Genomic DNA, 14,564 nt, shown 5'->3' with positions numbered 1-14,564 from the left:
AGATAGCTCACAGCCGCAAGGAAGCGGAGAAACTGGTTTCCCCAACAGCCAGGATATGTTTATCACCCTGGACCTGGAACCAGTAACCCTCGAACTCACCCAAGGCGTGCTCCCAGACCCTGAGGGCACACAGGGGACCTCTGGTGAGTACCTTTGTAAATATTACACATGGTTTAAAAGCAAGCGTGTTTAATGATTAATGATTAATTTGCCCTGGCAATCGCGGCCAGTACAGCTACTGGAAAAGTCTGTTAACGTGTATGGGGATGGAGCGGAAATCCTCCAGGGACATCTCCAGAAAGCTCTCCTTCATGTACTCCCAAAGCCTTTGCAAAAGGTTTCTGGGGAGGGCTGCCTTATCCCGTCCGCCATGGTAGGACACTTTACCACGCCAGGCCAGTAGCACGTAGTCTGGACTCTTTGCATAACAAAGCATGGCAGCGTATGGTCCCGGTGTTTGCTGGCATGCAGACAACATCCATTCCTTATCGCTCTTTGTTATCCTCAGGAGAGTGATATCATTCACGGTCACCTGGTTGAAATGGGGCAATTTTATTAAGGGGACATTCAGAGGTGCCCGTTCCTGCTCTGCTGAACAGAAATATTCCCCGCTGTTAGCCACGCGGTGGGGGGGAGGGGTGAAGTGATCATCCCAGAGAATTGGGTGTGTGGGGAAGGGGACTTAGTTGGGTTTGTGCTGCATGTTAACCCTGAAACTGCAGCCCCTCCTTTTACATTGCAAACCCATTTTAAATGGCCAACCCAACGGGTGCTTGGTATGGGAAATGAGAGCACTACTGTTTGAAACCATTCCCACATGTTAAGAAGGTTAAAAAAGCCAAAAGACTGTGGCTTACCATGGCTGCCTGCAAGCTGAAATCTGTGGCCTGGCACTGCGTGAGTGATCTCTCACACCAAACCGGCAGGCCATCAATATAAGAGGAAAAATGCGACCTTGTAACGAAAGCACATGTGCTGTGTAATGTGAACAGCAAAATTTAACGTGAAAGAGTGTACCCATTGTTCTCTAAAATGTGTCTTTTTTAACCACCTCTCCCTTCTCCTCCACCAGCTGCAAATGTTTCTCCTTCACAGAGGCTAGTGAAGATTAGAAAGAGAAAACGTAGGACGCGTGATGACATGTTTACAGAGCTACAGATGTCCTCCCACGCTGACAGAGCACAGCAGAATGCTTGGAGGCAGTCAATGACTGATTACAGAAAAGCACAATATGAACGAGAGGAGAGGTGGCGTGCTGAATCGCGGGCTGAAGATGATAGGTGGCGTCAGCTTGCAGACAGAAGGCAAGAGTCGATGCTCCGGCTGCTGGAGCATCAAACTGATATGCTCCAGCGTATGGTTGAGCTGCAGGAAAGGCAGCAGGAGCAGAGACCGCCGCTACAGCCCCTGTGTAACCAACAGCCCTCCTCCCCAAGTTCCATAGCCTCCTCACCCAGACGCCCAAGAACACGGTGGGGGGGCCTCCGGCCACCCAGTCACTCCACCCCAGATGATTGCCCTAGCATCAGAAGGCTGGCCTTCAATAAGAGTTAAAGTTTTAAACTGCAGTGTGTCCTTTTCCTTCTCTCCTCCCCCACCCATCCCGGGCTACCTTTGCAATTATCCCCCTAGTTGTGTGATGAATTAATAAAGAATGCATGAATGTGAAGTAACAATGACTTTATTGCCTCTGCAAGCGGTGCTCGAAGGGGGAAGGGGAGGGTGGGGTGGTTGGCTTACAGGGAAGTAGAGTGAACCGGGTTGGGGGGGGGGGGCGGAGGGTTCATCAAGGAGAAACAAACAGAAGTTTCACACTGTAGCCTGGCCAGTCACAAAAGTCGTTTTCAAAGCTTCTCTGATGCGCACCGCGCCATGCTGTGCTCCTCTAACCGCCCTGGTGTCTGGCTGCGCGTAATCAGCGGCCAGGCGATTTGCCTCAACCTCCCACCCCGCCGTAAATGTCTCCCCCTTACTCTCACAGATATTGTGGAGCGCACAGCAAGCAGCAATAACAATGGGGATATTCTTTTCGCTAAGGTCTGAGCGAGTCAGTAAGCTGCGCCAGCGCGCTTTTAAACGTCCAAATGCACATTCCACCACCATTCGGCACTTGCTCAGCCTGTAGTTGAACAGGTCCTGACTCCTGTCCAGGCTGCCCGTGTACGGCTTCATGAGCCATGGCATTAAGGGGTAGGCTGGGTCCCCAAGGATCACGATAGGCATTTCAACATCCCCAACGGTTATTTTCTGGTCCGGGAAGAAAGTCCCTTCCTCCAGCTTTCGAAACAGACCAGAGTGCCTGAAGACGCGAGCATCATGTACCTTTCCCGGCCATCCCACGTTGATGTTGGTGAAACGTCCCTTGTGATCCACCAGGGCTTGCAGCAGCATTGAAAAGTACCCCTTGCGGTTTATGTACTCGGTGGCTTAGTGCTCCGGTGACAAGATAGGGATATGGGTTCCGTCTATCGCCCCACCACAGTTTGGGAATCCCATTGCAGCAAAGCCATCCACTATGGCCTGCACGTTTCCCAGAGTCACTACCCTTGATATCACAGGTCTTTCATTGCCCTGGCAACTTGGATCACAGCAGCCCCCACAGTAGATTTGCCCACTCCAAATTGATTCCCGACTGACCGGTAGCTGTCTGGCGTTGCAAGCTTCCACAGGGCTATCGCCACTCGCTTCTCAACTGTGAGGGCTGCTCTCATCCTGGTATTCTGGCGCTTCAGGGCAGGGGAAAGCAAGTCACAAAGTTCCATGAAAGTGCCCTTACGCATGCGAAAGTTTCGCAGCCACTGGGAATCGTCCCACACCTGCAGCACGATGCGGTCCCACCAGTCTGTGCTTGTTTCCCGGGCCCAGAATCGGCGTTCCACGGCATGAACCTGCCCCAGTAACACCATGATTTCCACATTGCTGGGGCCTGTGCCTTGTGAGAGGTCTATGTCCATGTCAATTTCCCCATCACTCTCGTCACCGCGCTGCAATCGCCTCCTCGGCTGGTCCTGGTTTTGCTTTGGCATGATCTGGCTCTGCATATACTCCAGGACAATGCGCGTGCTGTTCATAGTGCTCATAATTGCCGCGGTGATCTGAGCGGGCTCCATGATCCCAGTGCTACCTATGGCATCTGGTCTGAAAAAAGGCGCGAAACTAGTATCTGACGGACCAGGGGAGGGAGGGAGGGGCAAGTGACGACATGGCATACAGGTACAGGGAATTAAAATCAACAAAGGTGGCTGTGCATCAGGGAGAAACACAAACAACTGTCACACAGAATGCCCCCCCCCCAAGATTGAATTCAAAAGCCTGGGTTTAGCAGGCCGTTGATTTGACGGAGGGAGGGGGAAGCAAATGAATACAGAACAAATTATTTTTTACATCTTAAGACGACGGTGCAGCATGACTGATAGCCCTCGGCATCTTCTGGGTGCTTGGCAGCAAATACTGGGCGCTTGGCAGTTAGTGTACTACGACTGATAGCCACATTTTTCCTGTATGATGACGATGGCCTTCAGGCCTATTGCACGATCTGCTGCTCAGGGAAGACTCTGCTAACGTGCGATGATCCAACTTGTAATAGGAAAAGACTATAGTTACCAGTTGTAATACACCATCTACTGCCAAAAGGCAAAAGGCTGGTGCAATGCAGCCCTACGGCTGCCAGCCCCATGGCTGCCAGCACCCAGATCGCCGATGAAGGCTACCAGTCATGCTGCACCGTCTACCGCCAAAAGGCAGTTAGCTGCTGCTGCTGTGTAGCAATGCAGTCCCACGTTTGCCGGCACCCGGATGACATATGGTGACGGTGAGCTGAGCTGAGCGGGCTCCATGCTTGCCGTGGTATGTTGTCAGCACAGGTAACCCAGGTAAAAAGGCGCGAATCTATTGTCTGCCGTTGCTCTGACGGAGGGGGAGGGGCCTGACGACATGTTCCCAGAACCCCCCGCGACACTGTTTTGCATCATTCAGGCATTGAGATCTCAACCCAGAATTCCAATGGGCGGCGGAGACTGCGGGAACTGTGGGATAGCTACCCATAGTGCAACGCTCCGGAAGTCGACGTTAGCCTCGGTACTGTGGACGCGGTCCGCCGACTTAATGCACTTAGAGCATTTTATGTGGGGACACACACAATCGGCTGTATACAACCGATTTCTATAAAACCGGCTTCTATAAATTCGACCTAATTTCGTAGTGTAGACATACCCTTATACTAGTATAGCTTATTCCCTTTTCTGTTCCAGAGCAAGCAATACTGGTATAAGCACATTTATAACTATACTGGTATAGTTAAAGTGGTACAATTGGTGTGTATAGGCAAGGCTGAAGTGCTTGAAGATTGTGGGAAACTGAGAACCTGTTCTCCCTCAGGGGTGCTAGAGATAAGTCGCTATCTAGCAATGAAGTGTGAGCTGGTTGAGATAAGCAGGGGAGCAACAAAGGGGAACCTACTCTAGGAATCAGATGAGCTCATTCTTGGTGGGGACCAACAAGGGCAGGTTAAAAAAAAAAATGAGGTGAGGAGACACATCAAAATGCTGGAGATCCTGAAAAATCCCAGGATGGCAGAGGTATGCAGGGGAAGAGAGAGAAGTTAATTGTCTGCAATTTAGCTTGCTCTGGCAGCCACTGTAATCCTCAATCAACTAAACAATGTCAGCAGCCAAAAGAAAGTCAGAAATAAAACATCTTGCTTAAAATTTTTGAAACTCCTCCCACCCACACAAATTTTAAATCCAATCCCCTTTTCCAGGCAGAGACAAAAATGAAACTGAGGTTCCAAGACAAGAGAAAGATTTTGACTTGTGTGGTCCTTAGACTTTCTGCTAAAGCATTCAGTGACAGAGGAACACAAGAAGAACAAAGTGGGTGTAAAGTAAGGGCCAATTCTCAAAGCAGCCCAAGGGACAAAGAGGAGCAAGACTAAGCCATATGTGAAATCTTCAATTCATAAGATCCAACTTGAAGAAAGGGGAGACCCTCAAATGTGAGGCACAACTAGGGTGACCAGATAGCAAGTGTGAAAAATCGGGGTGTGTGTGTGTGTGTGTGTGTGTGTGTGTGTGTGTGTGCGCGCGTGCGCGCAATAGGGTCCTATGGGAGAGGCGTAATAGGATCCTATATAAGACAAACCCCATAATATCAGGACAGTCCCAAGAATAACGAAGGCATCTGGTCACCCTAGGCACAACTGCACCAAGGCAGCTCCAGATTGATCCTTGAAGGAATCTCGAATCCAAGGAGTCTCACTGCCCTGGATGTGGCTTCCTGAATTGTAGTCAAGGAGCACTTGCATAATGGCAAGTACTACATCTAAAGTTTTATTTGAGAACCCCATATCATTTAACCTTATGATAATAAATAAGTTATTTATGAGAATTATAGTAATATTAGTGAAGTTTAGACAAGTGGAGAGAAGTTAGCTCTGGAATACACACATTAAACTACCAATACATACATATTGGTTCTGATTTTTCTTTATCGCAGGAGAAAAAGATAAAAAGCATTGTGACAGGGTGTACCAGGCCCTTTGAGGCCCCCTGCTGGAGGCCTTGCAGTCCTACCACACCTGCTCCAAGAAAGGAGCAATGAAGGACAATTGCTGGCTGGTACCAGAAGTCTAGAATGGCGAAGAAGGACTAGAGAAGGCTATGAAACTCCTCAAATAGCCACTGGGGAGAAACCCTGCTCATGCATGGATAGGACTGTGAAGCTCTCCAGGCACAGAGGCCTGAGAGAGAGAGCCCTGACTAAAAGGGGACAGAGACTGAGAATCTCTTCAGGCAAGGAGGCCTGGGAGTAGGGTTACCACCTGGCCAGTATTTCACTGACCAGGCTGGTTTTTTTTATGGATTTGCCAGTTGCCAGAAAAATAATTTAATCTGCCAGGTTTTTTTTATGTGGGTCTAAAGATTTGCATTATTTATTATCACAATACACTGGGATATCTAATGTTAAAAGTTTCTCTGTCCAGCTAAAGATGCTGCAGTGTTCCCACTTCCACAGTTTAAGCGATAACAGATCAAAACTGTTGAAAATACAGCAGCAGTGTCCCACCAACATGCAAGCGCACTGTGCGTGTATGTGAGAGAGGGCTTGAGACAGGTGAGAGTGAGGAGACTGGGGATGTTATCAATCTTATCTAAATGTGTTTTCTCTCTAGATACTATAAGTGGCTGTTAAGGGTTAAGACCAGAGTTTGCGGAGTTGCCTTGTGGTTTGGGGTTGGGATTGTGGCAGGCTTGCCTTGGAGGGTGGGGTGGGGAGGGCTTTGCTGGGTTTTTTTGAATTTCAAAGGTGGTAACCCTACTTGGGAGATACCCTGCTTAAACAGGAAACAGACCAGAAGGTGATGGGACAGAGTAGAAAGCAGCCCAGAGAATAGCAGCAGCAACCAAGTAGAGGAAGCAGTACATGGCTGTTTTCTATAGAGTCCCTGGGTTGGGACTTGGAGTAGTGGGCAGGCCCAGGTCCCCCCCACTGGCCACTGGAGAAGTGGCCTAATCCCCAAGGAGGGGATAAGACTCTGCAATAAAAGCCCAAGAAATGGGTGGGAATTTAAACAGGCCCAGGGATGGAGCTGAAGACCCTGAAAAGGGCCAACAACTTGTTGAACTTTGTTACCCCAGAAGGGGACTGAAGTTAAGGAGTAACCTGTCTGGAGAATTGGGATACCATAGTACTGCTGAAGGCAAAGAGTCTCCAGGGAGAAAGCCCTGGGGGCACGGTTTTGAACAGGGCAGGGACAGACTTAAAGCTAGCCTAGAAGGGGCTGAGAACTAAACCCAGAGACAGGGCTGCAGACCAACAAGGTCATGGCAATAGTCTTTGTTGGACCTTTGTTGCCCCGGCAGGGGTTCATCCATTTTGACTATGTTGTCTTAGCCAGAGGCCTGAGCCACTAAAGACCTGTCTAATGAGGGCAACAGCTGACGGGGGCGCCAGGGAGACAGGGCCGGCTCCAGGCACCAGCCTACCAAGCATGTGCTTGGGGCGGCACCTGGAGGGGGGCGGCGCTCAGGCCCGAGAGTGGGGCCGCGACTGGGCTCGCAGCCCGCCCTCCGGCCGGTCGGGGAGAGCGGGGCCCCGGCTGGGCTCTCCGCCCACCTCGCGGTGCTCCGGCCTGTTGGGGAGAGCAGAGAGTGCAGGATCACACCCGGCCAACAGGAGGCACTTACAAGAGGTGAGTGCACCCTGTCATAAGCATTATTGTGGGGAGCACATACTAGAACAGCATAAAAACACCCACTATAACTTCCCTATAGGAACTAAGGAAACATCCAACCTTAAATCAGTGGACATTAAAGATAAAATACATCATCTTGAGGATGAGGGGACATTTCACAATGGTCTCTAGCAACCACCTCTGGCTGACAAGGTGTGTTCTTCCTCTCAGGAGTGATATTCGGGCATAATGGTCATTGAGGGTTGTGGTAGGGAAGTGAAGGGGAAAGTGAAAAAAGGTGGAACAAAGGACCTTCTCACCACTTAATGAAAAATCATTTAAAATAACCTTACTGCTTTAATTCCCAAGGATTCCAACTTCTCCACCAGGGTCTGCTCCAAAACCGTTCGTAATTCTTTAGTTAATGAAGGATTAGTCTTCAAAGCATTTATTAAATGTTGCTTACTTCTGCCTATGTTGTGTTCGTTTTTTTCTATTTCTGTAATATGATAGGAAAATTACATTCAAAAGGTATATTTTAAAAATGCAAAGTATCAATACACAGGACGAGACAAAAAGACAAAACTTAACCATGCATTTTTAAAAACAATATACACATCTGTATGATATTTTCTGTGTGTAGTGGTATTTCGTCTGCTCAATGCTGCCTTTTTCTTTTAACAAAATCTGGAACTAATTTACAGAAACATAGATCTACTTAGAATCCACCACTTAAATAACCTTTAAGCAGTCACTCTCCCTTGATTGACAATGCTTTTTCATACTATATCTATGTTGTAAAGATACATGCATGAATATGGAACTATGGAGAGTACACTATGCACTTCTGGGAAAGGAAAATTATTTTGTGATAATTAAGTTCTCTAAAAGTAATATTTGAGGACAAAACTAAACTCTGTGTCATGTCTTCTGATTGGAAATATGACAAGCTAGTGATTTTTCTCATCTCCTTCGGAGCTCCCCGAACATTAAACATTCTCCAATAAGGCGTCAGGTAGTAGCTCTTTCTTAACCTTTCCGAAGTGAAAAGGTGAATTTAAATATTTTAGTACTTTAAAAAATATGGTCTGAATTATCAAATTAACAGAACACACATGATAAATATTGCATGTCTTAAAATCCCCTAGACCTGAATACAGGATTTTTTTTTCCTTTGAGGGCTGATGGCATCACACACACAAAGTAGGAAAGATAAGCTGTATTCTTTATTCTTGCACTAGATGTCACTGAGACCAGCAACTCTTGAAGGAAAAATACAAACATCCTCAAATCAGAGCCTGGCAGACAAGTAAAAGATTAAGGGCTAGATTATGCCCAGGTCCTACATGGCCACACAAAGGAGTTAAGGGAAGCAAAGCTCTCTCCACCTCCCAGACATGTAGAACCTGCCTGGATTGTGGCTTTGGCACAGCAGGAACATTACTGGATACCTCTGACCTTCCCTATGACCAAGTGGGAAGGGACTATGGCACCTATCTCCATCCTGCACTGGCCAACAATGCTGATAGGGCACTCGAGGGGAGCACATAACACCCCAGAAAGGGATATAATAGCATAGCTATGTACTATCCCATACAAAGGACCATGCCTCAAGGAACAATTCAGCCCTCTCTGATTTTTCATGTTTTATTTTAAAATAGACTTGTCATTATTGTCATTTGTAAACCTTATTTATTTAAAAAGTGATTCAATTTAACTTTCACATTTTCTCCACTGAAAATACTAATTTTTAAAAGTGCCCATACAACTATCAGCAAACCTGTAAAATTACTATGTAACAATACAGTGCAAAGGAATCAATTTGGAATACAGACTAAATCCAAGATTTTCAAAGGTGAGCAGTGACTTTCGCTGCCCAACAAGAGACATCTTAAAGGGGCCTGGTTTTCAGGGGTGGTTGCTGAGCACTTTCTGCAACTTGGGTTCCTTTAAGGTGGCTCAGGCTTGGCAATCAAAAGGTGAGGCACTTAAAATCCCCTTGCGTCTGATGAAGTGGGCATTCACCCACGAAAGCTTATGCTCCAATACTTCTGTTAGTCTTAAAGGTGCCACAGGACCCTCTGTTGCTTAAAATCACTAGTTACTTCTGAAAATCTGACCTAAATGCATGTGAAACTGCAGCTAGTAGAAAATTAATTTACAAAAACCTACTTTTGATAATTTAGAGAACAGTATTTTATACTCACCTTCCTTGTTATTCGATCTTATATCTTATTTAATAATTTTATATCTGATCTTGTCCTCAATAATTTATTTGCAATCCCTTTGATTCTGTATTAAATATTGTTTCTTAAAAGTATTCATTAACTTGCTGTTTTGTGGCTTAGAGCTATTAGTTCCTTTCTTATTCCAGAATGGAAACTGTTTTTTGTAAGCCATAAAAAAAAAAAAATCTTGTAGGTACACTGCATAATCAGGGAATGGGAAACCACAAAAAGTCTGCAAGTTGTAAATTATTTCAAAACCTTGTTTAAACTTCTTGTTTGCTTTAATTTTCAGCTCTTCTGGTACTCTCTGTGGACTCATTGACACAGGAACTTGCTGAAGCCAAGAACTCAGAAAGATTCAAAAAGAGACTGGATGTTTATAGGGGTATCAAGAATATCCAGAATTGTTGTAATTAATTAAAATTTTGGAAGGAATAGTAAACCTCACGGTTCAACAACTAAATCAATCTCTAACTGAAACCAGGATTATATTTATTGTGGATAGCAGATTATCCTACATCTTCCCACTGCGGGATTCTCACACCTTCCTCTGAAACATCTTGTGCCGACAACTGTCAGACAGGATACTGGACTAGATGAACCTCGGGTCTGATTCTGTCAGGCAATTTCTATGTTCCTCTCAAAAAGTAATCTTTATGCCCAGCAATTTTCATACTCTCCCTCACAGATGTCTGTGACTGAAAACAAGAACATATTGACCTTTCTGTCTTTTCAGACTGTCCTCTTTCTTTGTTAGTATTGCAAGATGTGCTTTTGGGCAGATCAAAGGAATCAAGGATAATCAGTCAAGATAGAAGATCTTTTATTGGACCAACTTCTGTTCATGAGAGAGAAAAACTTTTGAGCTTTCACAGAAGTCCAGACCTGAAGAAGAGCTCGGTGTAAGCTTGAAAGCTTGTCTCTCTCACCAACAGAAGTTGGTTCAATAAAAGATATTACTTCACGCACCTTGTCTCTCTAATATCCTGGGACTGACATGACTACAACAACACAGTATACAAGATAGAAAATAGCAGACAGGAGCAGCAGATGGACTGGGGGAAGGAAGGAGAAAATGCAAGCGAGCTCTACTAAAAATGGGTGAGGGCAGCTGGTTGTTCCTTGGGAAATCTCTCACTGAAGCACTGTACAGAAGTATTAACATTTTTCACATCATATCTTTTCCTTCCGGATTTAAACTCATTGCTTGTGAGGGTCAAGAAGGATTTTTCCTTTAATGTATAGTTCTGCATAACTGTCTGTGTATTAAATATGCATATGACATGAGAGAGAAGGTGTTGCCCTCCTCTGAAATATCAGGTACTGGCCACTGCCAGGGGCAGGATACCATACTAGGTGTTTATTTTAGCATGGTAAATCCTAGGGCCCTGATTCTCCACTTATCCAAGCTGCACTCAGGTGGAATGGAGGAGCTGCCACAGACAGTGGGGTTTGGTACGATAATTCAGAGTTGCCTAGCCTGGCTCGAGTTAGTGCTCCACAGGAGCAGCACTCACTTCATTAATTGCAAAAAGTCCCTGGGGTGTTAGGACAGTAGAGGACTGGGCACCTCAGAGCTCAACTCCACCATGAATTCCCCCCTCCCCATCCTACTCACTCCTCACCCCCCATCACCTTACGCGGAGGGTGGAAAAGTTATTAATATAGAAGGCAGCAGCACTGCCCTCACCAGATTTAAACCTCTGGAGAGTTCCCCTCCATGGACCATCTCTGGCCACTTTAAGCTTATGCAAAGTGGCCTTAGCAAACCAGAGAACATTGCCTTATGATCTTTTGTTAATTAGTCTGATACTAGGTTATTTTGGTTAGTTAATATTGCTGTTTTACAAATATACAAAGAGCTTCATAAGAATGTATTCATTTGTGTAAAATTAAAACATCCAGATACCTAGAAAGATGTATAGAACACACTTATTGCATAATTTTTTAGATCCCCATCAGAATATACTGAAACCGGATAGAGAAATTATATTTTACAAGCATCAACAACAAATGGGATAGTCATACATCTTGCTCAAATTACATAAAGCATGTTCGAAACTACAGAAAAATATTGTAGGTATCAAACAATGTTATCCATTTTTATTTTCAAATAAAATGTTTACAAGTAATGCCCACTACATTTTTGACTGATCCCATCATTACCTTTTTCCTCTTCTGAAAGCTCCTCTATGGGCTCCAGCATATGCACCAAGAGTGCCTTTTCTAATAATGAGGAAAAATAGGAATAGCAGACAAACAGGATAGAAAACGGTCAAGATCAAGGTCCAAAAGGGGAAAGTTATGCAAAAGAATATATGGAGATGTCATTTTTGCTTTTTTTTTTTCCTGACTGCTGATAACCTAACTCACAGATCCAAAAACGGAGGGCCCTATTCAATGTGACTGTTCATAGTAGCAAACATTACATTTGGTAGGATAGGGAACTAATACAATAATCATTTAATTTATGATTGAGCTGCTTTTTAATTTAGATGTTACAATTGCCAAGTATAAAATGCACTACAACAATGTAACAAAGTTTATTTGCAGTTGATATGCTAGTAAGGGTTTACAAAAAGAAAATGTAAATAGCAGGATGCATTAGTCCAAACACAGAAGTCCTCAAAAACGTAATGCAAAAAATGTATAAATGAGTATAGTTAATTAAATTGGAGACATTTTGCCAATGTGTACATCCAAAGGGGGAAGAAGTTTTATAGACAAATGCAAAAAGACAAGGGTTGAAATCATGGCCCCATTGAAATCAGTGACAAAACTCACATTGACTTCTGTGTAGCCAGGATCTCACCCAGGGTCCCTGCCTCAAGGAGTTTATAAAGTGACCTCATTTCCTCTGCTGAACATGGAGCTCCCACAACACACTGAAGTGATTCTTCCAAAGATGGACAGATTTCACTTGCATCCTCCTGCCTATGAAAAGTTTTACACAAATTAGGCCAAGTCACAGGATTTTTTTTTAATATTATAGATTTAAAAAGATTAAATTTTCTAATTTCATAAGAGAAGTAGGAAGGCACGGAAATATAGTCTATAAAATATGAGTATTCACACTGCATTAAGTTCTTACTTAAACAAAAATGAGAACCTCTGTTCTCCCATTCTTAATAGTCAAAAGATAGAGTAATTAGGTATTTATCTTAACAGGTTTTGCTGTATTTGCTTATATTTTGGTATCTGCATGGAGTTTTTGTTTTTAATAGGTATTCCTTTAGGGGCAAAATCTGCCCCTGTCTCCACAAAAGGTCTCCTGGCACCAGAACTGGTTGTTCCACTGCATAAGTGGGGGCAGTGGAGGAGGAGAGCTGCACTTTAAGGCAAATATCTCCATTCCCTCATGGTTCCTGCATATCAGGGAGCAGAGGGCAGAGGGAGATATGCTAGGCCATAGGTGGGCAAGGGGAAGGGTGTGACTCGGGTCCTAGGAGACACATCTATTACACAGACCCTCCAAACCTCTCTCTGTGGAGGGGTTGGGTGAGGTGCTGTACAGGCTTCTGAAGACGCTTCAATAAGGTAGCTACTCTTCCCATGCTCCCTAACTCTAAGGATGTGTCCAGCCCCTGACCTGGTTACTCACACAGAGTACTAGATTTAAGATTTACCCCTTAATTTGGCTCCCATATATTCTGCAACAAATCACAAGCGCTGAGAAAGCTTCTTACCTACTGTACTGCCACAGGATGAGAATGTGATTCCATAGACAGTATACTTCACAAGACCACTTAAAAGCAAAACTCTGCTGAGAGATTGCTTGGCCAGAAGCCTACTTTGCTGGCTAGCACTTGTTGGAATCTGCTACTGAGCTAGTTACTATGTAATTGGATTAAAATGTCCTCATAATGTCTATACTTAAATGCAATCTGTTTAAGTGTTTCATGTCATCATGGCACAATGCCATATTAGGCAGTTAGACCGTAACAGGAAATCCCAATTCCCAGCATCCAGGGTTTAAAATAATCTGCCACTCCACCTGATGGCTACCTGTTTCTCCCTCTCAGTATACTAGAATAGCTTTGAAGTTAAAATCAACAATATATGCAATAGTAACAGTGGTGAAAGCCATAAACCTAACTGTGCTATCCATAGCATCTTTGATCATTCATTGCTGACACCAGAGATCAAACCCTGCATGGTGGTGGAGAGGGGGAGTGGGGGTGGAGGAAGAAACAGAAACACAACAAAAAAACCCAAAACAAACCAACAAGTATTTCTCCAAGTGAGATAAACTCTCCTTTGGACACTGGTGTGCACACATTTTAAGAAAAAAAAGCAAATTCTTTAGTACATAAACACAGAATCCAATATAAGAAAACAGAAGTTGATCTGCAACTTGGACTTCTAACAAATGGGTGTGGAGATCAGCCTGCTCACAAATGTTTCCTCTCTGATTACCAAAGAGAAACAAAGTTACCTTGGTCTCCTCTGAGTACCTGACTGGGCCCCTCAGCTCCACATATTTACTCACCCAGACCCAGTACATCTATGTGAAATCTAAAGAAAAGGTAAACTGTATGATTGCTGGGAATAATGTAGTGTCTCTAAACCAGGTCTCACACCCTGGCACAAACTCTTTCCCTCAAAAATCATAAATATTTGTTGGAGAAGCATTTGAATTAATTCAGCGTCCCCATCTCCACCCCATCACAATAAATATGCCCCTTAATTAAATACAGTTTTGATTGTTATAAGTAAGGCATCTCTTGCTAAAAAAACAAAAAATAACCTTTCCTGCACAAAAATAAAATAGTCAAACCCCACCATATCACCTAGGAAAAAAGGAGGAGGATTTTGCAGTATTCCCTGAAGTAAAAAAAAAAAAAAAAAAAAAAAAAAATCAGCCTCTTTTGGAATCATGGGTAAAGCAAGATGCAGAGTCAAAGACCCTCCCCACCACTGAAAACGTCCTGTTGCTAGAACCCCACCCCTGATTTTAAATCTGCAGCCTATCAGGAAGAGCATTCCAAGATAATTTCAGTGGACAAGATGGAACATAGAGAGGCAGTCTCAGAGAACAAGAACTTACATTATGCTAAGCTTTGCCTATCACCTTGAATTGCACCAGAAAACAAAACTGGAAGTCAGTTCAGTTGACAGAATATCAACATAATACACTTCCAGAGAGAAGCACCTCTTCATTCAGC

At 44.4% G+C, this 14,564-nt stretch overlaps 1 protein-coding gene across 1 annotated transcript in view; it reads right to left on the bottom strand.

The window, feature by feature from the left end:
- The window catches only part of DZIP1 (DAZ interacting zinc finger protein 1), a 69,338-nt gene that overhangs the window by 14,994 nt on the left and 39,780 nt on the right, over positions 1-14,564 (bottom strand). Inside the window, exons 10-11 of the mRNA XM_065423298.1 lie at positions 11,566-11,625; positions 7,525-7,670 (exon numbers count right to left, since the gene is read on the bottom strand). Coding sequence (XP_065279370.1) covers positions 7,525-7,670; positions 11,566-11,625 — 206 coding nt within the window. The remainder of the gene's footprint in view (positions 1-7,524; positions 7,671-11,565; positions 11,626-14,564) is intronic.

The sequence above is a fragment of the Emys orbicularis genome, chromosome 1, assembly GCF_028017835.1.
Source record: "Emys orbicularis isolate rEmyOrb1 chromosome 1, rEmyOrb1.hap1, whole genome shotgun sequence".
NCBI classification, from domain to species: Eukaryota; Metazoa; Chordata; order Testudines; family Emydidae; genus Emys; species Emys orbicularis.
Note: the sequence above shows the minus strand (reverse complement) of the source record. Positions and strands in the feature narration are given on the sequence as shown.